This window comes from Ochotona curzoniae, unplaced genomic scaffold (genome assembly GCF_017591425.1).
Source record: "Ochotona curzoniae isolate NIBS_2020 unplaced genomic scaffold, NIBS_Ocur_1.0 contig_1014, whole genome shotgun sequence".
NCBI classification, from domain to species: domain Eukaryota; kingdom Metazoa; phylum Chordata; class Mammalia; order Lagomorpha; family Ochotonidae; genus Ochotona; species Ochotona curzoniae.
This window is the reverse complement of record NW_024464920.1, coordinates 48,129,721-48,156,670: the sequence shown is the minus strand read 5'-3', so window position 1 is coordinate 48,156,670 and position 26,950 is coordinate 48,129,721. Positions and strand designations below refer to the sequence as shown.

At 46.0% G+C, this 26,950-nt stretch overlaps 1 protein-coding gene across 4 annotated transcripts in view; it reads right to left on the bottom strand.

Annotated features, from left to right (window-relative positions):
- TNRC6B (trinucleotide repeat containing adaptor 6B) overlaps positions 1–26,950 on the bottom strand; it is a 232,204-nt gene that overhangs the window by 53,314 nt on the left and 151,940 nt on the right. For all 4 annotated transcript variants that reach the window (XM_040986413.1, XM_040986431.1, XM_040986422.1 and 1 more), the window contains 2 exons: positions 9,162–9,249; positions 3,239–3,260 (listed from right to left, as the gene is read on the bottom strand). In XM_040986413.1, the coding sequence (XP_040842347.1) occupies positions 3,239–3,260; positions 9,162–9,249 (110 nt within the window). The remainder of the gene's footprint in view (positions 1–3,238; positions 3,261–9,161; positions 9,250–26,950) is intronic.

Genomic DNA, 26,950 nt, shown 5'->3' with positions numbered 1-26,950 from the left:
AATTGGGCTATGTGGCGTGTCTTTTAAGCACACATCAATGTCAAAGTGGAGCTGCAGCTTCACCAATAGTTACTGGAGTACTGTTCTCATGCTGGGCTTAAGTTCCTAAATCATTACCTCCAACTCAGCTCTCTTTCACCCTTTGTTTTTACCTTGTTCTCTAGCCCAGAAATCCCATGCTCTTCCATCCCAATGAATGGAAACTGTTATTCAACCAGCTGTTTGAGTCAGAATTTTTCTCAATTTCTGCTACCACACCATTATTCAATTAGCAATATGCTGAACTAATGCAGGTTTCCCACTCATTCCTGCCTGCGTACCACCACTGCTTCGGACCAGGTTCAAGTCCCCCTTCCCTCCCACGTGCAGTTATTATTTTGTCCACTTATCTGAGCTACATAATCACTCATTCTTAGAGGCAGCCAGTTCCCCTGCAAACAAGCGGTTCTCCACCAATGTTACAACATACAGTTGTTTTTACAGGGTGTGAGGAATGTTACAAACAACGTTGTTTTAAGTTACTTGATTGGGAAAATATCTAGTATCAGTAAACTGGAGTACACTCAAAGTATCCCAACCATAACAACTCTCTCGCTGCAATATTCCTGTAGGAACAGGCTCCAAAGGAAAGGCTGAGGCCAGTGTTGCAGCCTTACAAATTAACGCAGATTTGAGATTCTGGCATGCCATATAATTGTCAGTTTGTGTCCTGGCTGCTCCGTTTCCAATCCAGCTGCCTGCTGATGGTCTGGGAAAAGCAAATGAAGATGTGCCTTGGCCACATGGAAGACCTGGGTGAAATTCTAGGCTCTTGGTTCCAGTGTGCCCTAGACATAGCCATTGCAATCATCTAGGGGGTAAATCAGCAGTTGGAAGATCTTTCTCTCTGTAAATCTGCCTTTCCAATAAAATACAATTTTTAAAAAAATAGTTGAAAGGCTCTGGTGTCCTGGACTTACTGACCCCTTGGTAAAGTCTGTGCGTGTTCTGTTCAGTGATGCTTTCTATGACCCCAGAAAGACAAATGAGCCAAATGGTCAGAACAACCAGTGCCGAGCTGATCTGAAGCCGGGGGCTCTTCCAGATCTCCCTGTGGGTGCAGGGTCCCAAGGATTGGGGCCATCCTCATTACCTTCCCAATCCATAAGCAGGGAACTGGATGTGAAATAGAGCAGCCAGAACACAATTCAGCACCGACGTTGGGAAAGAATTATGAGAAGCAAAATTCAGTAGTGAGTAAAAGTCAAGTCTTACATTAAGACTTTGCCAGAAAAAAGAGCAATGCATCTAGGAACAAACCAGGTTTAAAATAACTGAGCGAGAGAACAGAACAAAGGTCTAATGGGTTCTCGGCTTCGTGACAGACATCACATCTCAGACAGGGCAGACTGACTGCGGCATACCAGGGCTTGGCCTCAGCAGCACTTAGCTTGAGGCAGGGCCTAGGGTCCCTCCCACCACGCTGCTGCAGCCTCAGAGGCAGAGATGTCCAGGCAAAGGCCAGCTTCTTATCTGCTGGCCCATAAACCATCAGCATCCCGGTAATATGAATCCTCATGTGTTGGCTCCTTCCTGGTGGCAGGTCCAGAAGGCATGGAAGCTGCAGCACTATGGCTAATGCCATGGTAAAGAGTAATTTGTACTTCAGACAAGTAATTTACAAAGGCGCTTTCAAAATAAAGGCCATCGCTAAGTTGGGAACCAGCTGAATGTGTAAAGGGGAGACAACATTCTTCTCACTAGCTAATGAAATTAATGGAACCTAATAAAATATTGAGCCTCCCAGCCACTGTACTGATCCTCTTCCAGGATTCCCACATACAAGGGTCACCTGTATAATTTTTCATCAGCCAAGGCCATGGCAGGAGGGAGGCCTGGCTTTCTGGATTCTGACAACTCTAATGCATACTTGACTAAGAAGCACATATTTAGCTAGGTAAGCACAGGAGCACTTAAGAAACTAAGATAAACTGACTAAAAGCATTACCACCACACATAACCATGTCACCAAAATGTATCAGGAGGCAAAGAATTAAAAAAGATATCTACTACCATGTTGACAATGACCTTGGAGGCACTAGTTTCTCTTTTCAACATTATCCCTGTTTTGTAACAGAATCAACTGGTTCAAAATGTAGAATCTTAAAAAAAAAAGGGGGGGTATGCATGGTACAGTAGCCCATGACTAAAGTCCTCGCCCCGCACGCATTGGGATCCCATATGGGGCACCAGTTCAAGCTCCAGCAGCCCCACTTCCCATCCCGCCCCCTGCTTGTGACCTGGGAAAGCAGTCGAGGACGGCCCAAAGCCTTGGGACCCTGCACCTATGTAGGAGACCTGAAGAAGCTCCTGGCTTCGATCAACTCAGCTTCAGTTGTTGCAGCCAACTGGGGAGTGAGTCAGCAGATGGAAGATCTTTCTGTCTCTCCTCCTCTCTGTATATCTGACTTTCCAATAAAAACAAATCTTTAAAAAAAAAAAGCTAGCTGGGCTCCAAACACACATTCTAAATGTCACATCACTTTTACTTTCAAAACACGCAGGGTCCCAGCTGGCTTAAAGCTGTCTGCAGGTCCCATCCATAACTCTGAGGTTGGTGTCCTGGCTCTGTTACTGTTTTTAAGACGAGGCCCAAGAAGGGTAAGTTCAAAATCATGGTCCAATACACTTTAAAAAGGAAGTGCTGGGCCCGGCGCAGTGGCGCAAGTGGTTAAGGTCCTCGCCTTGCACGCCTGGGATCCCATATGGGCGCCGGTTCTAATCCCGGCAGCCCCGCTTCCCTTCCAGCTGCCTGTGGCCCGGGAAAGCAGCAGAGGACAGCCCAAAGCTTTGGGACCCTGCACCCATGTGGGAGACCCAGAAGAAGCTCCTGGCTTCGGATCGGCATAGTATCGGCCGTTGTGGCTCACTTGGGGAGTGAATCATCGGACAGAAGATCTTCCTCTCTGTCTCTCCTCTCTGTATATCCGCCTTTCCAATAAAAAAAAATAACAAAAATAAATCTTTAAAAAAAAAAAGAAAAGGAAGTGCTTTTCTCCTGTCTTCTACAAAAAGTCACGGCCAACTAGAAAACACTAATCCAAGTACTTGGGTCACTACAGCTCTTCAGCAACTGCAAAGAGCCCAGCTTCACTACTCCACAACACTCCAGTGCAGTGGGCTCAGGACTGGGGCAGCAACAGGATCAAATCTAAACACAAAAGAATCTAGGGAGTCGTAAAGGTGGAGAAAAATTTACCTTTGGTTTTTTGTTCCGTGACCTGCAAAATAAATAGACATAGGTAAATGAGATGTTCTCTGTATACAGTACCTACATTCGAAAACTCTTATGATAAATGACTGAAGCTGTCAGATATGCAGTATTAGTGAAAACGCAGAAAATGTAGCAAGGTGTCCAACATCCTTGTCAGGAGTGTAGCCATACTGCTGGGGAGAAGTGTAACAACAAAACGTGTTTTAAAGCATTTTACGCTCCTTTAAGTGATAAGGTCCTGCACTGGGAATGGTGCTCACTAGCTGATTCTTTGAGTAGAGAAAATCAAGTGGATGTGGTTCAGAAACCAAATTAACCACTGAAATAAACAGGCCAAAAAAAAAAAAATTTCCCCTGTAAGTACAGACTCAAACCCGTGACCTAAAAATTAAAAGCAAAACCTCAGGGGCCTATCCCAAGAGGCGGGAGAGGCCCTGGCAGGAAGGTCTCTTCCTGATGGTGTGGCCTCACTTTTCTGGCATCTGCTGACTGGCCAAAGCAACACCACGGGCCTGCAAGGTAGTGTTAAGAACTAAACCATACACACTGCCTGCTAAGGCTCAATACATGTTACTGCTGTTGTCAAAGTTAATGCAGAATAGATGAGGTACAGCACCAACACGGACATAGGTAAATCTCCAGCAAAGACTACTTTGCTCAGAGCTCTTTCCACGGCACATAACATGTCTACATGATATTTAACAGGTTATCAGGCTGGATACAACAATGGCCTTTCAGAATTTGGGAAGTGAATTCGGGAGCCACACACCCTGTAACTTACACACAAACCTGAGAGGCCAGACACAGGAAAACATCCAAGAACAAACATGCCAGAATGCCAGCAGCAACTGCATGTCATCATTGAGATGTGGATGACTCTGACCCACTTTTCCCAGGTGTTAATCATCTGAAGCAGTTTTTAGATTAGTAATCTGACTTGTACATAACTGTTCTAAGTTTTAAAATGAATAGCACAAGCCTCTTCAAGAGAAGTGATCTGGTTGCCTGAGGCTGGCAGTCAAGGCAGGTTGGTTAGTGGTCATTTTGGAGGCCATATCCTACAGTCCACCAGCCGGCCTTGCTGAGGATTCCAGCACAGTACTGCAGCGATCTGAAACCGAGTTCATAATCCACTTGTAGGACCTCCTGGGGTGCTCGCCATTCTGGTACTACAGAGCTGTGCTGAATTTGTGGAACTCATTATATCTCAGAATGAATATGTTTCCTGGTACTAATTGCTACCAGTTGTTATTCTACCAAAATACTCAAGCATCATTCTTCTAGAACCCCACTTGGCAAAGAATAAAATGCATTTGTGTCCACACCCTAGTTCCACAAGGTAATTCAGGTTTTGTCCCACTGCTAACGTTTTTAGAATGCCATTTTGAAGGGCAGCTACATGGAAGTCACTGCTTTTCCTTGCTTATAAGCAATGAAACCAAATCACATCAAGTATGTTCTAGGGGCCCAGTGCGATAGGCTAGTGGCTAAAGTCCTTGCCTTGCATGCGCCGAGATCCTCTATGTGCACAGGTTCTAATTGCTCCACTTCCCTTCCCATCCAGCTCCCTGCTTGTGGCCTGGGAAAACAGCTGAGGACAGCCCAAAGCCTTGGGACCCTGCATGCGCGTGGGAGACCCAGAAGAGACTTGTGGCTTCACTTTGGCTCAGCTCTGGCCGTTGCGCTACTGGGGAGTGAACCAGCGGATAAATGATCTTTCTCTCTGTATCTGCTTCTCTCCACAAATCTGACTTTCCAATAAAATAAATAAGTAAATAAATCTTTAAAAAATGTTTTACACTGTGGGCTCTTTACAGTGTCTCCTGGATGGTCACAGCTGACACCAAGCAATGCTCCCATGGCAGCACCAGCCTCCTGGAGGTGCAAAGAATCTCGCGCTGACACCTTTTCTCAGGAATGGAATCCTGAGAGTCGATTTAAAGATGGCTCTAGAAACCACCGTCGCCATGGAACACAGGAAAAGTGCATGCTTAATTTTCGTGTGGAAGTAATTTAATTTTAGCTTTAAATAACACTCCACTCTTCCAGAAAGCTGCATCATCATCCCTTACTCTTCATTATTCAGTTATTAAACAAACATTTTTTGACTGCTTAGTACCAGGCACTTCCCACATAAATATGATTAAAACCTTGAGAAACTTGTCTTTGAGGAAGGCAGCCGGTTATGAAGTGACAGCGTAAGCAGTGCAGAAGATGCTGCAGCACCCAGAAGGGACCTCAGAAATGTCTGCTGACTGACGGGAAGACCATATAATAGAACATCTGGCACATTGCCGGCTTTCTTTGCATGATAGCACACTCCGTGCCTCTCAGCTGAAGCACTATCTCCACAACCACTGAGATAAGCACGTGGCAAGCTTTCTGCTTGCTCCTTAAAACTGCTCAATTGAAATTAATTCTGAAATCCGGCAATGATTCAGTATAAAGAAAAAGGATGTCAAAGGTCACGCCTCAGCCTAGACTACGTCAGCTGATGTAGAACATTTCTGAGCAAAAACCGGCTGATTTTGTCTGTTTGTTTATAATGATTTTACTTACGGCAACTTTTCTCTTTTCTGATCACTTGATCAGTGTTTCATGCAGATGCAAGCACACAGGGACTGCCGGCTGCATAAGCCACTCTCCCCACACAAACACTCTTACTCGATCCTGAATACAGGCACACCATCCTTCATTTTAAATCACTTTTCTATCAGAAGAGTCTACAGTAAGTTTACAAATACGTATGTCTTTCTGTGTGTATATAAACACATCTTTAATGTTTATTTCAAAGTAAGCGAGACAGAGAGAGAAGGAGAGGCAGAAAGAGAAAGATCTCCCATCTCCTGCTTCACTTCCCAAATGACTCTAGTAGTTGGGGATGGGCCAAGCCAAAGGCAGGAGCCAGGAACTCCGCCCAGGTCAACCACATGGGTGGCAGGGATCCAAGTACTTGGGCCTCTTCCCTTGCCTTCTAGACATATCAGCAAGGAACTGGACCAGAAGCTGAGCAGCTAAACTTGAAACAGCTCTCCACTCTGCGACTCCAGCACTGCGGGCAACAGCCTGATGTGCTGTACCACAACAGCAGCGCCTACTGATACATATTTTATTAACTACTTCCAGATACTGATATTTTTAGTTGAACACAGTGTCTGGGTCTGAGTCCGGGCCCTACTCTCCAGTCCCATACCCACTAATGCACCCTGGAGGCAGCAGATCACTGCTCGAGATGAAGTGCAGGCTCCTGGCTGAGGCCGGGTTCAGCTTGGGCTCTGGTGGGCATTGGGGGGAGCGAGGGAATCAATGAGGGGACGGAAGAGCTCTCCTTCTGTTTCTCTTTTACATCGATGCTTAAACATTTTTTTCAAGTTAAAAGAAACCACTGTTATCTATATTAAAGTGCAATCTACAGGGTCTGCAGTGGTCGCTCCGTTCCTCACCCTCATCAGCTGTCTTTGCTGCCATCCTATTCCAGACTGCAAAATCCAGTGTCTGTACTAACCTAACAGATGAATCTGAGTGTCCTGAGGAAAGAAAGTTTTCACTGAGGTTCAATCTCAGGCCACTCCACGTGGGGAATTCAGAGCATGTAGGGCACAGGGACGGGAATTCAGAGGTCACAGTGCAAGGCCACCAATGCCCCATGGCTGGCAGACCTGCATAGTGCAGCCTTGAAGACAAAGAACTTGGCTGTGAAACCTCAAGAAGTAAAACAGTAAAATAAAACTTCCAGGTTGTATCTGGCTTCTGGAAAACTGCAGGTGGGTGAGGAACAGGGACAGCCTGAGATTTGCTGAGGAACACGCCACCATTACCACACACACACAAGGGAAACGGATATCCTAACACAACAGCACCAAATGCTAAAGAATTTTCCTTTTAACTAAGCCATGAAGAAAAGGTAAAATTGTGTGCTGTGTTTAAGATGGCAGGGTAATATTTAATGCAATTTAGATTATATTTCCAGGATTCTTCTTATGCTGGTACTAATATATGTTCTATTTCAGTTTTTTAATTGAAAACTGAATTATGAGAAATGCTACAATAGGAATGCTTCCAGGGTCCCTGTATTACCTTAGCTCATGGTCAACTGCACTTAGTCTAAATCTAGACTTCTGTCTGAGCTCCTGGCACTATCCGAGGGACCCTCCAACTGCCCCCAGGGAGGCAGCCCTGCTTCCCAAGTGGTTTGGGCAGTGGGAACAACCAACAACCAAGGCTGGAGGCAAACTTGCTGCCTTCACAAAAGGTTCAAAGGCAGCCCTGCTGAGCCAGAATCCTCATCAGCCCACAGGGAAGGGAAGGCAGAGCACAACCTCTAATTCCTCTCCAGACTCAGACAGCTTAACAAAGTACCTCAGTAGATACCCGATTACTGACAGCTGTCAGCCCTCTGTTTTGTTGTTTTGGTTTTTTTCCTTTTAGTCTCTCTCCATTTTCTCTATGTAGTGTCACAGTTCTGAAAATGCTTCATGGTACATCAAACTCCCTCTGAGGGGGCTTCTGCATGTAATCACCAAAAGGTGGGTGCACACAACCAACAATAATAGGTCAAAATGAACAACAAGATATTAAGCTCTGTAAAGCTATTGATATACTTGCTTAAGGAAATGAAAAAAAAATCCTGTATAAAGATTTTTATCAAGAAATCTTAAAGCTTAACACTCAGAATAACAACTCACTTGTATATTTTTTTTTTCCTAAAGATCTATTTTTATTTGAAAGGCAGATCTGCAGAAAGAAGTAGGGACAGAGAGGAGCTGGCGTTGCAGCACAGCAGGATAAGGGTACTGGTTGACATCGTGCTCTGTTTCTGATCTAGTGGAGATGGTCCAAGTGTTTGGAGCCCTACACCCACGTGGGCTACTAGAAGCTCCTGGCTTTAGCTCTGGCCCAGTCTTTGCCTCTGCAGCCATTTGGGGAGCGAACCAACAGACTGAACATCTCTTTTGCTCTGTCTTGCCATTTTTCACTGTAACTCTGTCTTCCAAATAAAATAAACACAACTCAAAAAAAAAAAAAAAACATAAAATGGAGACTGACTGTTAGGCGTTTGGTACACTGGTTAAGATGCCATTTGGGAAGCCACACCCCATATGGCAGTCCCAGCTGGGAGCCTCACTTTAGTCTAGCCCAATTCTGGCTGCTGTGGGCATTTGGAGAGTAAACCAGCCTTTCTCAGTCTAAAAAAGAGGAAATGAGGGGACAGAAAGAAGGGGGAAGAGGAGGTAACAGAGAGGAAGGGAGTGATAACCAATGGATGGAAGGGAGCGAAGGAGGAATGGAAGATGAAATGGAGGGAGGAAGAGAGAAAGGAAATGGAGATTCAATTATGATACAAATATGGAAATAAAACAAGAGTTGAGAGTTAGGTAACTGCCTGGGTTTTTTTTAAGAGTTATTTATCTTCATCAGAAATGCAGATTTAGAGAGGAGAGGCAGAGAGACAAAGATATTCCATCCACTGATTCACTCCCTAAGCAGCAGTGCAAGAGCAGAGCTGAGCCGACCCAAAGCCAGGAGCCAGGAGCTTTCTCTGGGTCTCTTTCACAGGTGCAGGGTCCCAGGGCTTTGGGTCACCATCCACTGCTTTCCCAGACCATCAGAGAGCTGGACGGGAGGTGGAGCAGCTGGAATAGAAACCGGCATCCATATGGGATGCCTGTACTCAGAGGTGAACACTAGCCAGTTAGGCCAACGCACCAGTCCACAACGCCGTTTACTGTGGTCATAGCTATCTGTTAGTACGCTGTAACAAATGCAGACCTTGAACTTTCTCCCATTTTGAATCTTAGAACTCTTAAATAACGTCTCAAGTAGTTCCACCGAGAGGCTAGGTATCCAAATCAAGACATCTACTCATACTGGATGCAAAGACAGAAAGAGTCGATCGGTTAAAACTCACCTTCTGAGTGGCTTCTTTTTTCTTTTTATCCTCTTTCTTCCTTTTCTTGTCTTCCATTAACTGTTCTTCCCTTTCTTGCTCCTTCTCTCTGTTAAAGCAATGTTAAACCAGAAGGTTAGACAGGGAGCTTCACAGTCCGTTCTGCAGCCAAGTAAACGCCTGGAAGGTGGTGTGTGGTGTGTGGTGTGTGAGGCAACAATTCCTCCCTGTGACTGAACAGAACACAGAACTTTACTCGAGCACAGAGGATGCACAAAAACTCACATCTAGTAAATCTCACCTTCGTTTACTACGCCATGGGAAAATTTGACATTCAGCTTAGTCTCCAAGTTGCTGATCAAAATGAGCTGTCGTATTGCCCACCTAACAGACGCGCGCACACACACAGAGACGTATCTCCACATAACAAAAGACCTGATTTGCACATGACAATCTCCATTGGCTTCCGGCAATATTTCATCGGGTGTCTCTCAGGCACATCGAAGGAAGTCAGATCAGAAGCGCAGAGTAACCAGGAATGCAGTCAGACTGTGATAAGGACTGTGCAATGTCCCAAGCCGCAGTTTAACCCACTACCCGCACTACTGTCCCTGCTTTAGGAGATCCAGGGCATCACAGTATGAGTCTACAGATACGGCCTCAAATAAAGTCAAGCTAATGAAGCTAAAAAACAATGTTATGTAAGTAACAGATATGCAAACATGGCAAAAACTACCAACATGATTCTTTAAGGAGCTAAATCTGGCAAGTGAAGATGTTTTTCAAAACCTTCAGTTTGAAAAAAAAAAAAAAAAAAGGAACTGAGGACCGAAACTGAGGTGGGATTTCAGATATGTGCTCTTCATGTATTTATAGAAAGTAAGATTTATGGGCCCAGTGTGGTAGCCTAGTGGCTAAAGTCCTTGCTAGGATTCCATATGGGTGCCAGTTTGTATCCCAACAGACGCACTTCCCATCCAACTCCCTGCTTGTGGCCTGGGAAAGCAGTTGAGGACGGCCCAAAGCCTTGGGACCCTGCACCTGCATGGGAGACTCAGAGTAGATTCCCGCTTCCTAGCTTTGGATCGGCTCTGCCCTTGGCTACTGGGGTAATAAGTCAGATAAAAGATCTCTTTCCTTCTCCCTGTAAATCTGACTTTCCAATAAAAATAGAAAGACTTACTGTTTCAGCTACATGCTAAGTGTCAACTGACTTTATCCATACATAAATATTAACCTTTCTCCCTGTGCATTTCTGGGCATAAATATACAAAAGTGCAATATGCAAAATTCATACCCTTGAAGTAACGTGCACGGACATTTTATAAATACAATCAATGGGAAGCATTTTCCTTAACATCTGACGCTGGGTCTCTTGGAGCCAGACTACGTGTGTGTGCACCGAAGTGTGAAAGCTCTCGGACAACGCGCATCATCTCAGAGGGTGACCGTGTAAGCCGAGGCTGGCGGCAGCGGCTGCCCACCGGGCAGTGGCTGGCCGCAGATCCCGCCATCGTCAGCTCTGAGAGCGTCTTTTCCCCCTCCAGCTTCAGGAGGAAAGGGAGGCCCCAAGGTTCCTCATGCCCGTGCTGGGACTTGGCATCCGCATTTTCCAGGGAAATCAACTACAGAGAAGAACAACCACAGCCTGGATCTCCTCCTTAAATGTTGATGCCTCAGAAAAGCATTAGGTTGCCATTTTCCCCAATCTAAAGTTATTCTAAAATCAAAGTTTATTTGTCTAAAAAAGATAATTACAAAAAAAAAGTTAGTCTTTCTTGATACTCATTGTTAAAAAATAACTAACCCATTTAAACATTTTTCCTATAACCAGGTAATTCAGAGGAATCAACTGAAATTTATGCTCACTAGAAGGGGATTTAATTCCAAAACAAATATTTTCCAAAGCTTTCCAGGAGACAGCCTGTGCTTTCGCTCTCTCTCTCTCTCTCTCTCTTGCCACACATCTTGGTAGAGTTCAGTCTTTTCTTCAAATTTCACCTCCTTAGAAAGAATGCATTTTGCTAACCCAACGTAAAAACCCGCCACGAATCCAGCCGCACAGGATCCGGCGGCTTCCGGCGCAGCTGTGCTCTGTCAGGGCTGGGGAATCTCCTGGGCCTGTGCTGATCACGGCCCCCACACAGCAAGGGGGCATCCTTGGAGCTGATGGACAATGGCACGCAGGGTGACCGACGGAGAAGTGAGGACACGATGACAGCTGACAGCCAGGTTTCTCACTGCTGAAAAGGGGAGTTGTCAAAAATGCAAATGAGCCCTCTAAGGGCTGGACTTAAATGAGTCATTGGCACAAACTTGTGGCTTTCAATAAATTAGATAGACATCATACCGAATACAGATGTCAACCTGCCTGCACACATACAGAACTATGTCTTTCATGTAGACATGTACCTAGACCTGTTGCTGCAGGGACTAGAGCACATGCAGCATTCAGACAGCAACAAACACAGGGGACACCCAGATTTGTGGCTTTTACATATCACTTCTCACTAAACTAAACTAAACAAAAAACAAACAAACAAAAAAACCCCCAAAACAGAGTTCTTTGGAAAAAGACCTAATTCTAGGGCTAGGCAAAAAAAAAAAAAAAAAAAAAGAAGACAACCAATCATTTTTCTTTGCCAAAAATTGGGAAACGTTAAGAATGACTGGGCATGTTAGCCAGGCACAGAGGACAGCCTGCAGGGGCTCCTGCAGCCCAAGTCCGGCTCAGGATGATCACAACGCACGATCAGAAGAGACAGCAAGCCATCACATAAAACAGGACAGTATCAGTCTACATAGAAAGCAGGAAGCCAATGGATCAACTGGAAATGATGAGGAATAGATACTCATGACTTGAATGTAGCTCCAATCAAATGCTAATCATAAAGGGAAAAAACAAATGCTACAAGCAAGTTGGGCAGATACTACCGTAATAAGCACATGGCCACTGCCACGAATGGCACAAATTGAAACTGAGTTACCTGGCAGGATGTGGTGGCCCTTCCTCTGCCACATTCCTTCCAAACACGTCTAACCTGACTGTCATCCCCACGAGGAAACAGTGCGCAGAGCTCTGCTGAGAGCATCCTCAAGCCAGCCGTCCGCAGTCCCCAAGCTCTGCAGCCTTCAGGGCGGCGCACAAGTCACGTGGAGACTGAGGCACTGAGCCACACAAAATGAGACCAGAGACTTGATCAAGCTCACTTTCACCATAAAGGCCAGTGCCCCCGTGAGGGGCTCAGAGCAAATGGCAGCAGTAGCTCAGTGCTGCCACCAACCCCTTCCCGGGGGACGAGGCCCTCCAGTTCCACAGGAATGCTCTTCTTTGTCAGAAAGACATTATACTAGGTTGTGGGAAGGGCTGCAGGTGAAGGGCAGTGGGTCAGCAGTTTATTCTCAAATGACTCAGACACTTTTTAAAATCATCCAAATTCAAACTCCATAAATTTGAGATCATTTCCAAAAACAAAACAAAATCCAAACAAAAACCACAAAACGACTGCCCTGGCAGCACCCCAGATCAATTACACAGAACTCTCGAGGGATTCCACCACAGAGCCGAAGCTCTGGTATTGAAAACCACTGCCTGGAGTTCCTGTTTAAATCTACACTGTGTAACACGATCATTTGCTTTCCACCTCAAAAACACAACCTCCCAAATAGCAGCCAAACTTAAACGCCACAACATTCCATCCCACCATCAGCCACTTCTGAGCCTGAAGGGCACGCCTGAATCGCCATGTAATTTACCCAACACATCCAGTTAGCATTCACTGAGGATTTACCTGGTGGCAGGCAACACCACAGGCAACTCTCCTTCCTCAACTGTGACGGCTTCCACAAGCGCAAGCTGCAGGCATGTGTGGGAGACAGAGCCCCTCCTCCAGGGCCTCCCAGCTGCACCCTAGGGCTGCTGGTTCAAGTCCACCTCACCTACAGAGCGGGGCATGCCATACGACTGTTTCCGGTGTGTGCTCTGACAGCTGAAGGTTAGGAAGAACTTGCCCAGGCACCAACATCTGCCTATGCAAAGCACAGGTCTGTGTCACTTCCACTTAACTCTTGTCAGTCCTGGGAGGACATACACTGTGTGGGTGAGCAAAGGATACATAAAGCAAGTGCAAATACAGCAATCTAAAATAAACCAGCATGGCAGAACACCAAACAACTCTCAAAAACTTGTGAGGAAAGAACACAATGGCATTTTCTTCTTTGCTTTTTTACAATCCTTAATAGTTCAGAGAAGCAGATGTAATCACCTGTTAAGATGGGCAACATTTCAGAGGAAAGGGAAAGTGTAATGTCACATGGTACATACGAATACGTAAAAACTCCACATGTCATTTAAAACTGCCTTAACAATTTTTTTTACAAACAATTTATCTGTTTTTATTGTAAAGGTAGATTTATAGAGAAAAGATCTTTCAACTGCTGGTTAACTTCCCAAGTGGCTGCAATGGCCAGAGCTAAGCCAATCTGAAGCCAAAAGCCAGGAGCTTTTTCCAGGTCCCAGTAGGCCATACTCTACTGCTTTCTTAGGCCACAAGCAGGGAGGTGGATGGGAAGGGTAACAGCACAGATATGAACCGGTACCCAAATGGGATCCCGATGTATGCAAGGTGAGGATTTAGCCACTAAGCCACTGTGCTAGGCTCACTTTAGCAATTTAAGAGTGGAGACAGTGTTGTGGCTTAGTGGGTAACATCACCACCTGTGACACTGGCATTCCACATGGGAGCTGTTTTCCTGGTTCATGCTTCAGCTGCTCCACATCTGATCCAGCTGATCCAGCTCCCTGCTAATGGCCCTGGAAAGGCAGTAGAAGATGGCCCAAGTACCTAAGCCACTACTCCACGTGTGGGAGACCCAGAAGACATTTCTAGCTCCTGGCATCGGCCTATCCTGACTGTTATGGCAATGTAGGGAGTGAATTAACAGATGGAAATCTTTCATTCCCTTTTCGCAACTCTGATTTTCAAATAAATAATTTCTAAAGATTTATTTATTTTTATTGGAAAGTGAGATTTACAGAGAGAAGGAGAGGCAGAAAGATCTTCCATCCGCATGCCTGGAAAGCCTGCAGATTATACCCATGCCCCGACCCGAGCGGTGCGAGCTGTCCTCCAGTTACACAGGAAGTGACCACTGAGGAAGCTGGCGAATGGACATGCAGGCCCTCTCTATTACCTCTTACAGTTGAGAATGACTCCACAATTATCTCAAAAATTCCATCTAAAAGAGCTTCAAGTCCATTTTTTTGGGTCCATGTTCAAAAACTATTTTCAGACTTCCACCTGACATCATTTTGTTAGTAAATCTTTTTAAAAATTATTTATTTATTTCTATTGGAAAAACAGATATCCAGAGAGGAGGACACAGTGAGGAGGATCTTCTGTCTGCTGATTTATTTCCCAAGTGGCTGCAAAGGCCAGAGCTGAGCTGATCCAAAGCTAGGAGCCAGGAGCATCTTCTGGGTCTCCCTTGTGGGTGCATGGTCCCAAGGCACTGGGCCTTTCTCGACTGCTTTCCCAGGCCACAAGTAGGGAGCTGGATGGGAAGCAGAGCAGACAGGACACGAACCAGTGCCCATAATGTATCCCGGTGTATGCAAGGCTAGGCCTTTACCCATTAGGCTACCCTTGTTAGTAGCTCTTTATGGGAACCATGTCAAAGCCTAGAGGCATTTAAGAAATTGCTTAGCTATGTTGTTGACAGAAATGCATTTCCCACAATATTCTATAAACTACAACTCACCAATTCACTGTTAACACATCCAACTGTCACATTTTATTGATCAAGTATTGCTTGCCTTATGCACATTAAGTGTGGACACCCAGGAGAGTATTTAAACTGCTTCCCTGGGGAGGGGCGCTGGGGGGGGGGCCTGTGCACCGGCTTTGGACCCTGTGCCTGCTCCCCACACTCCCCAGAGATGCTGCTGTTACTCAGGTTCTGCCAACAAGGTGCACTTGCATGTGCCTTTAACACGGAACACACAAGGAACAGGGCAGGGAAGGCACTGTTCCAGGACCCACAACCCTGGCGGAAGCTTCCTGAATGCACAGGAAGAAAAAACTCCAGCCACGCCCAGTCCCAGCTCTGAGGGGCTGCTGGGATGCATCTGAGCTCTGGTCACTCAAGGTCCCCGGGGGACCTCAGCACAGACTGGGAGAGCAGGCCTCGGTGCTGGCACACTCAGAGCCCTGCCCCTAAGCTATGGCGGGGCTTTTCAAAGCATGCTGAATGTTTCTGACTTGTACAGACACGTATTTCCTTAAAAGACAAAAGATAATCTTGGCAATTCATAACACAGTGAGAAAATAACTAGGTACACACCATTACCAATCATAACCAATTAAGAATTAATGCTACCACATGCCTATTTGCGGTGAGAAAAATTAACAAAAGGAACACCACAAAAGGAGCTGAGCAAAGTGCTTCAAGTGTCCATTTAAGAGTGTTTTTAATCAGAACTGCACACACACACACGCACGCACAAGAGAGCATGTCGGAATACATCCATTCAGGAGAAGAAACTGCACAGTAGAGTCCTCCAACTATCTGTATTGGATTCGCTCTTAACATTTTTTGCTTTAAAAAATACCATTTTTCTTTTGACTTTGTCTGTACCAGCAATGTTGGGGTACTGATGGAATTATAATTCCTTATGAAGGATTATATCACTGTAGTAAAATGGGGAAAATGTGTGCGGGGGTGTGAGTTTGGGGGGGGGGAATTCCAGTCTATATGAAATTGTAACACATAATTCAAAAATTCAAAGTAAAAAAAATACATATTAAAAAAATTTTTGCTTTTGCTGGATCTCACTGAGGGAATTTAATGGGATGCTAACGTAATTTGCACATGATATTAAATTACAAAACAGGGACAAACAGAGCTGGGGCGTAAAAATCATTCAGCCCGAGTGACTAACAGAAGGAAAGAGTAACACTACCCCTAAAGCACTAAGCTGACAGCCATTTTCATTCATTCAGAATCACAGCAATTTCTCCTGCCTTCAGTTGCATCATGTGACAGGCAACAGTCAGTGGTAACACGTGGATACGCCGTCCTCTGCATCTGGGCTGCCTTCCTTGCAGAAGCTGTGCACAGCGTAAAATGCAGCATCTTAGCAGCAGTGGGGCGGGCCTGCACCTCTACTCCAACAAGCTCTGCTCCCTGGCCCTCACTTTGGGCTGTGCCGGTGTAACACATTATGGCTGTTTCTTTTCGAGAAAATACAGAACTGCAGTCATCCCTCTTTGAGTCATAACTGCATCACCAGCAAGCTTAGGCCTTGCTATTCCAATCTGTGTTTGAATGCTGAGGTAGCAGTATTTTTATGAAGGCAGTTTAAAGGTTGATTTATTACTTATTTGAAAGGCAGAGTTCCACAGTCAGAGAGTGAGAGAGAGAAATCCTATTTGTCAAATTCATTCCCTAAATGGCTGCAATAGCCAAGACCTGGAGCTCTCATCTTGGACTCCCATATGCGTGGCAGGGGTCCCCACGCTCGGGTCATCTTCCATTGCCTTCCCAGACACACCAGCAGCGATCTGGATTAGAAATGAAATAGCTAAACTCGAACTGGTGCTCATATAGGATGCCAATGTCACAGAAGGTAATGTAACCACTGCTGTGGTACCAATGGTGGGCCACTGTGAAGGTGTTAAAAGACAATTCGAGGGCTGACACTGGGGTATATAAGGTTAAGCCTTCCCCTGCAATGCCGGCATCCAAAATTCAAATCTCAGCTGCTCCACTTCCAACCCAGCCACCTGCTAACGCACTGGAAAGCACCAGAGGACAGCTCCAGTGCTCGCTGTACCCATAGCAGACAGCCAGAAGAAGCTCCTGCTTTCCGTCTGACCCAGCCCCCAGTTGTTATGGCCATTTGGGGAGTGAATCAGTGCATCAAAGATCTCTCCCCCTGTCTGTAACACCACCTTTCAAATCCCCTGGAGTACCAGATGTGAGTTTCAGCCTACTGTTTCCAATCCAGCTTCCTGCGGATGCACATCCTGGGACACAGCACGTGATGGCTCAAGTAACTTGGGTCCCTGTCATCCATATGGGACACTCAGACTGAGTTCAAGACTGCTGCCTCCAGCATGGCCCAGTCTTGAATGTATGTCGTAAGCATCTGGGGAAAGAGCCACAGGATAGAAGATCTCTTTCTCTGCCTTTTAAGTAAACTAAAAATGAATATGAAGAAATAAGTTTTTTAAAAAAATTCTAGAGTATCAACCATGCATGACACTCCATTTCAATAGTGAAAGTAGAAAAGGCTATGACTAAGTCAACGCTTGTTTAACCAAGGATAGAAGGGACTGGGGTAACTAAGGCACCCACATCCCAGAATACCATCAGCTGTAGAGAAAATGCTGATTTCAGATATGTCAAACACGACTCACAATCAATGGGATAGGCATCAAGAGCTCACAGACATGGCCCCTGACACTAAGCTTTTGACCAATGTCCCAATTTCCATATTTTGAGACACATGCAAGGGATTGGCTTGTCTGAAATTACTCAAACCAAATAAAGACAGCCAGCCCATTTAAAAGAATGTGCTTTCACTTTAGAAATTCCACATGGTCAAAGTTACGACCCATAATTTTGGCTGGGATTCTTTCCTGCAAAATGGTGCCTGAAGAACATCTGACCTGAACGTACTTTTCCGATGCAACACAAACTCTGGGGAGGAAAGGCCTGCCGTCGCCAATGGAGAGAGACGTGGCTCTCTACTGAGTCTTGGGGCAGCCAAACCGACGTCCTGAACACTGCCACAGGAATGCCTCCCGACTGCTTCCGCCTGCTCGTCCCGGGCCTTACTTCCCATGTCACAAAGGACAAATCTAAAGCTCCGCGGTCAGCCATCACGCATCTCTGTGGCATTTGTAGTTTCTTTTCCTCCCTCCTTCCCTCCTTTTTCTCTTTCTTTCAAATACATTCATTTTCTTTTGATGTTGTCGACATAACTGAGAAGGATGCACACGTGTGTGGGCCTCAGATTAGGGGCATCCTTAGTTTTTTCAAACATTCCACACGTGACCTGGTTTTGCATCCCCAACATTGACATCATTACTCCTAAACATGTTGCAGTTTGTCTATACTCATCCCATTACTCAGCAATGTGGCCCCTTGTCCCAGACGATATATCACTGTCAATCTGTCAATGGGCCCATGTCTTTTCTTAGAAATGATATCCAATGATTTGCAATACCGAGCACCCCTGTTTCACAGTACTGAGTCACTTTTCCACACCTTGTACAGGATCTCATCTAGCATCTACCCTAACTCCTGGAGTTCGAGCCAGCCCGATCCCCGGGGCAAGAACTACAACTCCTAGAATACCCTTCCCCGTACGCCTCTTGGTTAGTTATCAACAATAAGTACCCCACTTAAGATCTGGAAGGGAAAAAGAAGTGCTATTCTCAGCCCAGTAGCCTGGTGGCTAGAGTCCTAACCCTGCATGTGCCCAGGTCCCATATGGGCGCTGATTCTAACCCCAGAAGCCCCGTCCCACCCAGCTTCCTACTGTGCCCTGGGAAAGCAGTCAGGAAAGCCCTGGGACCCTGCACCCACGTGGGAGAACAGGGAGAGGTTCCTGGCTCCTGGCTTCAGATCAGCGCAAGCACCAGCCAATGTGGCCACTTGGGGAGTGAATTAGCTGACAGATCTTCCTCTCTGTCTCTCCTCCTCTCTGTATATCTGACTTTACAACACAATAAATAAATAAATCTTTAAAAAAAATGTGCTATTCTCCAGAACAGCTGCAAAGAGAAACAAAGCCAGTGGCAGACAGAACTGTATGATTTAAAGCCAAGCAGTGGCCGCATGTCACATGAGCTGACAGTGATTGTGGCAAGCAGCGCCCGACTGCACCCACGGCAAGCAGCCCTCCTAAAGTCCCCCCTGGGATCCAACATCACTGTGCAAACTTTGGATAGTTATGTGAGCTTTGATTCTTCTACTTTGGAAAGTCTGATGACTACTACAAAAATCCTACTAAAATTCATTCTTCAGGATGAAAATATTACATATATATTCAATGTACATAAAAAATCAGCTCTTCTATTTTCTACGTGCCAGCAAAAATCAGAAATTGAAATTTCAGAAGAAGATTTTCCATTTGTTGTAGTGTCAAAACATATAAAATACTTAGAAATCAAGTAGCCAAAACATGAGCTCTCTATGGCTGGCATTGTGGCACAGCAAGTTAAGCCACTGTCTGCAGTGCCAGATCCCATAAAAATGCTGGTTCCCAACCATGAAGGGACTATGTCAGCCAGTAGATTCTGAATAGATTCCTTCGCGATTGGAACGGTGAGATTGGCAGCAATTCAGAACTGCCGAACTATCAAAACTGCTTAGGCAGGACCCCCAGAGCACACCTCACATCAGGGACCTGGGATGGGAGGGAGGTTGGGTGGGGTTTCTCCCTTTACTTCTCCCCTGACCCGATACAGGGGGAAAAATGCAGATATTAGTGTGAAAACAATGGTATTACCCACTTTTCTGTAGCCCTTGACCTTCTGTACCCTAAGTAACTAAGTAAGATTACAAAATAAAGAAATAAATAAAGTAAAATTTTTTTTAAAAAAGTGCTGGTTTGAATCCTGGTCACTCCATTTTCAATCCAGTTCCCTCTTAATCTTCCTGGGAAAACAACTGAAGATGGCCTAATTCCAACCTCCCTCTGCCTTTCAAATAAATAAATAAAAACGAAGGAAGAATGCGCAATCCTTTTACATTTGAATTATAAGATATTGCTAAAAGCCTGAATGATCAGAGAGGTACAATGTTCATGGGCTGGAAGACAGTATTATAAAACCATGAATTCTCTTCCTTCCAAATTAATTTGAAGAATCAACACACTCTTCATAATAATTCCAACAGATTTTGTATAAATTGACAAATTCTTTCTAAAATTTTCATGGAAATGTAAAGAACACAGAACAATCAATGATTAAAAAGAAAAAGCTGAAGGACACTTAACACCAAAACATGCAATGCTGAAGTAATCGCACCAAGAGGGGCAGGGTGCAGGCTAGCCCAGCGCCCACCAAGACGGACAGAGCAGGGTGCAGGCTAACCCAACACCCACTAAGAGGGACAGAGCAGGGTGCAGGCTAACCCAACACCCACTAAGAGGGACAGGACAGGGTGCAGGCTAACCCAGCGCCCACCAACACGGACAGAGCAGGGTGCAGGCTAACCCAGCGCCCACTACCACAGCGCTGGCACACTCCTGCTGCTCTGCCCATTACCACAGCGCTGGCACACTCCCGCTGCTCTGCTTCCCAGCCATCGTCCTGCTAATGCGCCTGGGAAGGCTGCAGATGACCCACCATTGGGCGAATGACAGAGTTCTGGCTCCTGGGCAGGAATGAACAAATGCACAGAGGATCTCTCTCATTACTCCTTCAAATAAACATATCTTTATGAAATAAGAAAGCAAGCAAAGAAAGAACAGAGTCCAGGACAACTGACTTTCCAAAAAAGGCCAAAAGCTTTTCCAACAAGTGGTGGCAGAAAACCTGGTAGTCACATGTGAAAAAAATGAACCTCAATCCATACCTTACACTATACAAAAATAAGTTAAATGGAACACAGAACTAAATGTCAAACCAAAAAACATAAACTTCTAGAACACAAGAGAAAATTTCTATGACTTTGGGTTAGGCAAATAGTTTCTTAAACACAGCCACTGTGGGGAAAATAAAACCATAGGGGGAAAAAAAAAAAAAGATAAGTTTGACTCACCAAAATTGAGGACTGCTCTTTACAAGATACTGTCGGGGAGGGGAGTGTCAGCATGGTGGCTAAAAGGCTAATCTACCTACAACACCAGCATCCGAAATGAGTCCCCGTTGGAGTCTCAGCTGCTCCACTTCCAATCCAGTTGCCTGCTGATGGCCTGGGGATGCATGGGCCCCTGAACCCACACGAGAAACTGAAAGAAGCGCCTGGCTCCTGGCTTTGGATCGGTTTAGCTCTGGCCACTGTGGCAATTTGTGGAGTGAACATGCTGATGGAATATCTCTCTCTGCAAAATACATCTTTCAAACAAAAATTTTAAAATCTTTCAAAAACAAAGGACACTGCTGGGAAAATGGAGAATAAGCCACAGAATAGGGCCAAGCATTTGCTGTTTGTTGTCTGATACTTTGTATGAACACACAGAGAACTCAATAATCGTATTTTACGGATGGGGGGAAAACTTAGACAAGTATTTTCACCAAAGAATATTTATACAAATATGAAATAAGTACAAGAATTTCACATTATAGAGAAAAAAACAGACTAAAGCCATTAGATACCAGCACAGACCTTCTTACTGAATGTTCCTCTCAACTTTTTTTTTTTTTAATAAAAAGTTAACTTACTTGTTTTAAAGGCAAGAGTGAAAGAGGCAATCAGAAGGTAGAGGGTTCTTCCATCTGCTGTTTCCCTTCCCAAATGCCCACAACAGCCAGATCTGGATCAGAAACCAGGAACTTCATTCAGGTGGCAAGGACCCTTGGGTGGCCAGCTCCTGCCTTCCAGGCACATTAGCAGGAAGCTGGACTGGAAGTGGAGGAGCCAAGGCTTGATGCCAGGTACTCCTGATAAGACATGGGTGTTCAAAGTGTAGCTTACCCCATCATACTGTCCCCAAATGTCCAAAAGTTTTGAAACCTGATCATCTAGCATTGGTAACTGGAAATCTCACACGGTGGGAATAAAAATGGTACAGCCACTTTAACAAAAAGTCACTTTCTTAAGAAGTCAGACAAGTGCTGGTGCTGTGGTGCAGCGCATTAGCATCTGTTTGGAACATCTACCATCCACAACAGATGTGGCTTTGAGTCCCAGTTTTCTGTTCTGGATCCAACTTTCTTCCAATGCCACCTGGGAAGGCAGCAAATTTGAACAAGGATTTCTTGATCAATGTTAATAATATCTGTAATAGCGAAAGCTAGCAAATACATAAGCATACATGCAGAGGGGAATGGATACAGAGGAGAAATAGCACTTGGTGGAATGCAGCAAAAGGCACTAGCAACAAATGCACAGGACGCGAAAAGCCTTCAAGCTAATCCTGCCAAGCAGAAGGCAAGCTAGAAGTACCTGCCCTGCCACCACCTATGGTGACACTGAGCAGACCGATGGTACAGGGGGACTGTGAGGGGGGCAAGGAAGAGAGAGGGGGAGGAATCAAAAATGGGGTAGGGAAGATACTCTCTTGCCCATATAGTTTAACTTCATTAAGTTCATTAGGTGTCAATTTCGTTCAATAAAAAGCTTCAGAGGGGGAAGGAGAGAAAGAACCCTCACACAGACTAGTTCTCACATTTCTGCTGCTTCCTGGGCAAATTCCACCCTCTGTGTGAGAGCTCTGTGCCAGCTCAAGTTTCAGCCGAGGTATGCATTGTTCCCTGCAACTGCAAATCTTAAAGTGGAAGAGAGAGAGAGAGAGAGAGAGAGAGAGAGAGAGTGTGTGTGTGTGTGTGTGTGTGTGTGTGTGTGTGTGTGTGTGTGTGTGTGTGTGTGTGTGTGTGATGTGGCAGCGGCACTTTTCCACGCAATGGAGAGGCAGGGAACGGCAGACTGCTCCCTCACACCCCAGAGCCCTCCCTACGGCCCGCTGTACACCATTGCGTCTTCACTGCATTTTTTCCCTGAACTTTCCTTCAATCAGTAGTATGTACCTGGTGTGTTCATGCAGTTACTCAGCCAAAGCTTTTAAATTTTCAACCATTCTGTGGTCTTGCTTGAATAAGACTCAATATGGTCTGGTGTAAAATCAGATTCTTCGCACTTAAGGTATCCACTACGTTGTTTTCTTTATCTTAAAAAAATATATATTTTTATTTTTATTGGAAAGGCAGATATACAGACAGGAGGAGAGACAGAGGAAGATCCTCCATCGATGTTTCACCCGACAAGCGGCCGCACCGTCCGGAGTTGAGTCAATCTGAAGCCAGGAGCCCCTTACAGGTCTCCAGCCTCCCACGCAGGTGCAGGGTCCCAAGGCTCTGGTCTTCAATTGCTTTCTCAGGCCACAAGCAGGGAGTGAGGCTGCTAGGATTAGAATTGGCGCCCATATGGGATCCCAACAAGTTCAAGGCAAAGATCCTAGCCACTACGCTATATCACCAGGTCCTTGTTTATCTTTTTACCACTGTTTTAATACAGGATTTGGTGAGGGGCCAGCACTGTGGCCTCGTGAGCTAATCTTCTGCCTTGGTGCTAGCATTCCATATGGGCACTGGTCTGAGTTTCAGCTGTCCTACTTGCAATCCAGCATCCTGCTTATGACCTGGGAAAGCAGCAGAAGTATGGCTAAAGTCCTTGGGTCCTTATACCCTTCTTCTGGATGTGGGAGATCCAGAAGAAGCTCCTGGCTCCTGACTTTGGTACGGCTTGGCTTAGCTCAGCTCTAGCTACTGCCATTTGGGGAGTGAACTAGTGGATGAAGACCTCTGTCTGTGCCTCCTCTCTGTAACTCTCTTTCAAAAAACAAAAAAAAAAATTGGTGAATAAATCTTTGCCACTTCCCACTGTGTTCTCGAAATGAACTTTCCCTGCGCTACGGCAGTAACACAGCAGGCTCCCAGGGCCAGCCTGGCGTTAGAGCAGTGGCATCATGGGGAAGGCAACTCTGCCCGCTCTAGCCTTCACAAGCCAGTGGCTGTGTAAGGCCTGGGCCACACCACCCCACAGCCAGGGCAGCCCTCTACCCGCAGCGGTGGAGAGCAAGGAAACTGGAAACAGGGCACAGCACCTAGGCTTTTGCTCTGGAGCCACTCCCTGCAGAGGGCTGACAGGACAGGGCTCCTCAACTGGAATGCAAAGCAGCTTATCCGTCAGAACTGGCCATTCCGCGGTACGTACTACTTGGGAGAAGAGCTGAGGACTTCAGAACAGCACACAACGGTTGCTTCTCCAGAAACCCAGGACTTTTACATCCATGTCTGTCTGTCTTCATCTTGGCTGCCTCCACTCAAACAGCCAATAACATAACTGACTTTTGAAATCAGCAGGACTGTGAGTCACTCAACATCAGCATCACAGTAAGTTGGAACTCAGCTACAGAGAGATTCTAAAATAACTGGAGCAGCATTTGACTCTCACAGCACCCGGCATCCAAAGGCTATTCCAGTGGTGACGCAGGGCCGGGACATCAATAGGACCCAAAGCACTTTTCACACAGCGCACACAATCAAGCCTCGCTGCCCAAGAAACTGACCCCAGCTCAGAGTCCAGCGGTTCAGGAAGTGGCTCACGCAAGAGCTGGGAGCCTTGCACAGGGAGCCGACCCTCATCAGGGCCTTCCTTTTTCAGGGCTGTTCCCCACAGAATGGAGGGGCTCCACCAAGTACATGAAGATCTTTGAAAGTGTTACTGAAACTCAAGGAATGAAAGCAGCAGCAAAATCACGCGGCAGTGAGACCAGCTCTCCCCTGTGGAACAGACAGGAAGGCACCTGCCTCGGACGGCGGTCCTCCAAACAAAGTGACCACTTCCTAGATCTGTACCTTTACCAAAACCAAACATTTTGTCAGAAATGTAATGGGGTGGGGAGAGAAGGGGGGGCTGGACTTTCCTTAGGGATCACAAAGGACCTCCCACAAACCAGACAGCAGATGTTGGCTTCCTGACTGCACTGCACCAAGACCATCGTGTTAAGTTTGTATCTGTTACTCTAATTTTGGAAATCGCTCAGAAAGGGTGCTATTTGTGACACTTGTCTTACTACTGAAAAAAAAAAAAAAAAAGAGCCGAGGTGAGTGCCGACGCGGAGTTCTGGATTCCACAGGAGGCAGTCACATCCTACTTCTCAATGCTTTCTGAATCTCTGCTCCATTTTCAGAAGTGTGCCAGCAGTTGTTGCCTAAATTTAGAAAGCCGAATAATCACTGAATCACCTTGAGGGAAATGTATATTTCTGAAAGATAAGCATCTTTAACGGTAATAAGTAGTAAACTACAGAGTAAAGCAGACTTGAGCTGACACCACTGACATCTTCAACTAAAATTATCCACTAGTGGGTATATAAAAACCTAAGACATGATATATACAACCCCTGGTAACACAGCTGCCAACGCTCATTCGTGCTTAACTCTGCAAGCTCGCAGGATATCAAACCCCATTCAAAATGACGGCCAAGTCCCTAGAGGCACACGCAGCACAGTACTGACTCCTTCAGTAACCTGGGGAGAAGTCTGCTGAACAGCCAGCATTGTAACCCTCAACCATGTCGGTAGCAGCTGTGTGTAAATAACAGGTTTTCTGAGAGGACACTTGAGTTCTCTTAGACAAGGAGGCAGGAGGGCTTCTGTCCCTCTTTCACTTGACAAGTGGCCTTCCCATATATCCCAACAGGCTGGGGACTCAAATAATGACTGCCTTCAGGCTTCTGTATTTCTGTTTGGGGACCCTCAGCCTCCAGCCGCTTCAATGCCCTTTTGAGTGCACCCCACAAGCCTCTACTGAAGCTTGGTCCGCCACCAAAAGCTGCACTGCAGCCTCCCAGTTTTCCCTGCACAGTCAGTCGGGCAGAGAGGAACCCTGAAATGCCTGAGTTTTTGCTGGGAGATGAGTAAGGTGGAGTAGATGGAGTGGCATGAATCTGCACCTCAGACATGAATGGCAGGAAGTTGGGCAAATGACCTGGCCTCCGCTTCACATCTGGGGCCTTGAGAAGCTGTGCTGATCACAGAATGCGCTCCGGGGCTGCCGCAGAGCCCCTGCTCCCAGGGAATCAGGCAAGGGGCTACAGGTGCCCAGAGGCCAGCCACGCAGCCCACTCCTCAACTCCATGAAACCTGCTCCTCCCACTTCACATTCAAATAAGCTCCAGGCACAGCAGACTTCTACGTCAAGAAGGAAAGAAAACCATGAAAGCACTCAAAGAAACTGTGACTAATCTTCCTTTCAGTAACTACAGAGTGGCAGCAAAAATCTGGTCTGGTAATTCAGGGTAGTAGTTATGAGGCATTTAACTAGTAGTTCCAACACTGTGCCAGCGTCTCCTACCCGAGCACCTGGGCTGGATTCGTGGCTCCTGACCTCAGCTTCCTGCTGGTGGAGACCTGGGAGGCACGATGGCTCTGGCTCGTTAGTGGGTCCCTGCACAGGAGAGAGCTGGAGTGAGTTAGCAGACAGGCTTTTTCTATCTCACTCCTTGCCCTCCTCTGCCAAATGCAGCATGAACAGATTCTCAAGTGCAATACAAACTCAGAAATGATAAACACATGATGGCTGATTGTGAGTATATAAAAACTCTAGGTCATTATAGTAAAATCCACCATAAAAGTCAGTACTGCTGGGGAAAATATCAGGTTTCATAACACATAAAAATCCCCTGAAATTAACGAGAAACAATCCAATAGCAAATGGATGAAGGAAATCAAGAGTTTGCAAGAAGAATAAGTAAGTTCTAGAACACATGAAGAAGACAATGACTCTGTTTGCCAAGAGGGAACCACGTCAATTTTGCTCCTCCACTCCTCTCGTCACTCACCACACTAACGAAGCTAACCCCGGTGGGATATGTGCATGGGCTGCTGCCAGCGACCATCCGGGTTAGCAGGACGACAAGCTGGAGTGATCCATCTAAATGACAGTGTGATCTGAGGCCCAGCCACCTCACTTCCAGGAAACCCAGGCATTCTGATTTGGGATGCAAAGGAGCCAGCTGCCTGCCCCAGCATCCTTACAGGGGAACAGACTCCTGGGAAGGAAAATAAAAGGCCAACATTACCAGTGTACCCAAGAAGAGAAAGCTGGTAGCTGAACGAGAGTTTGTACCT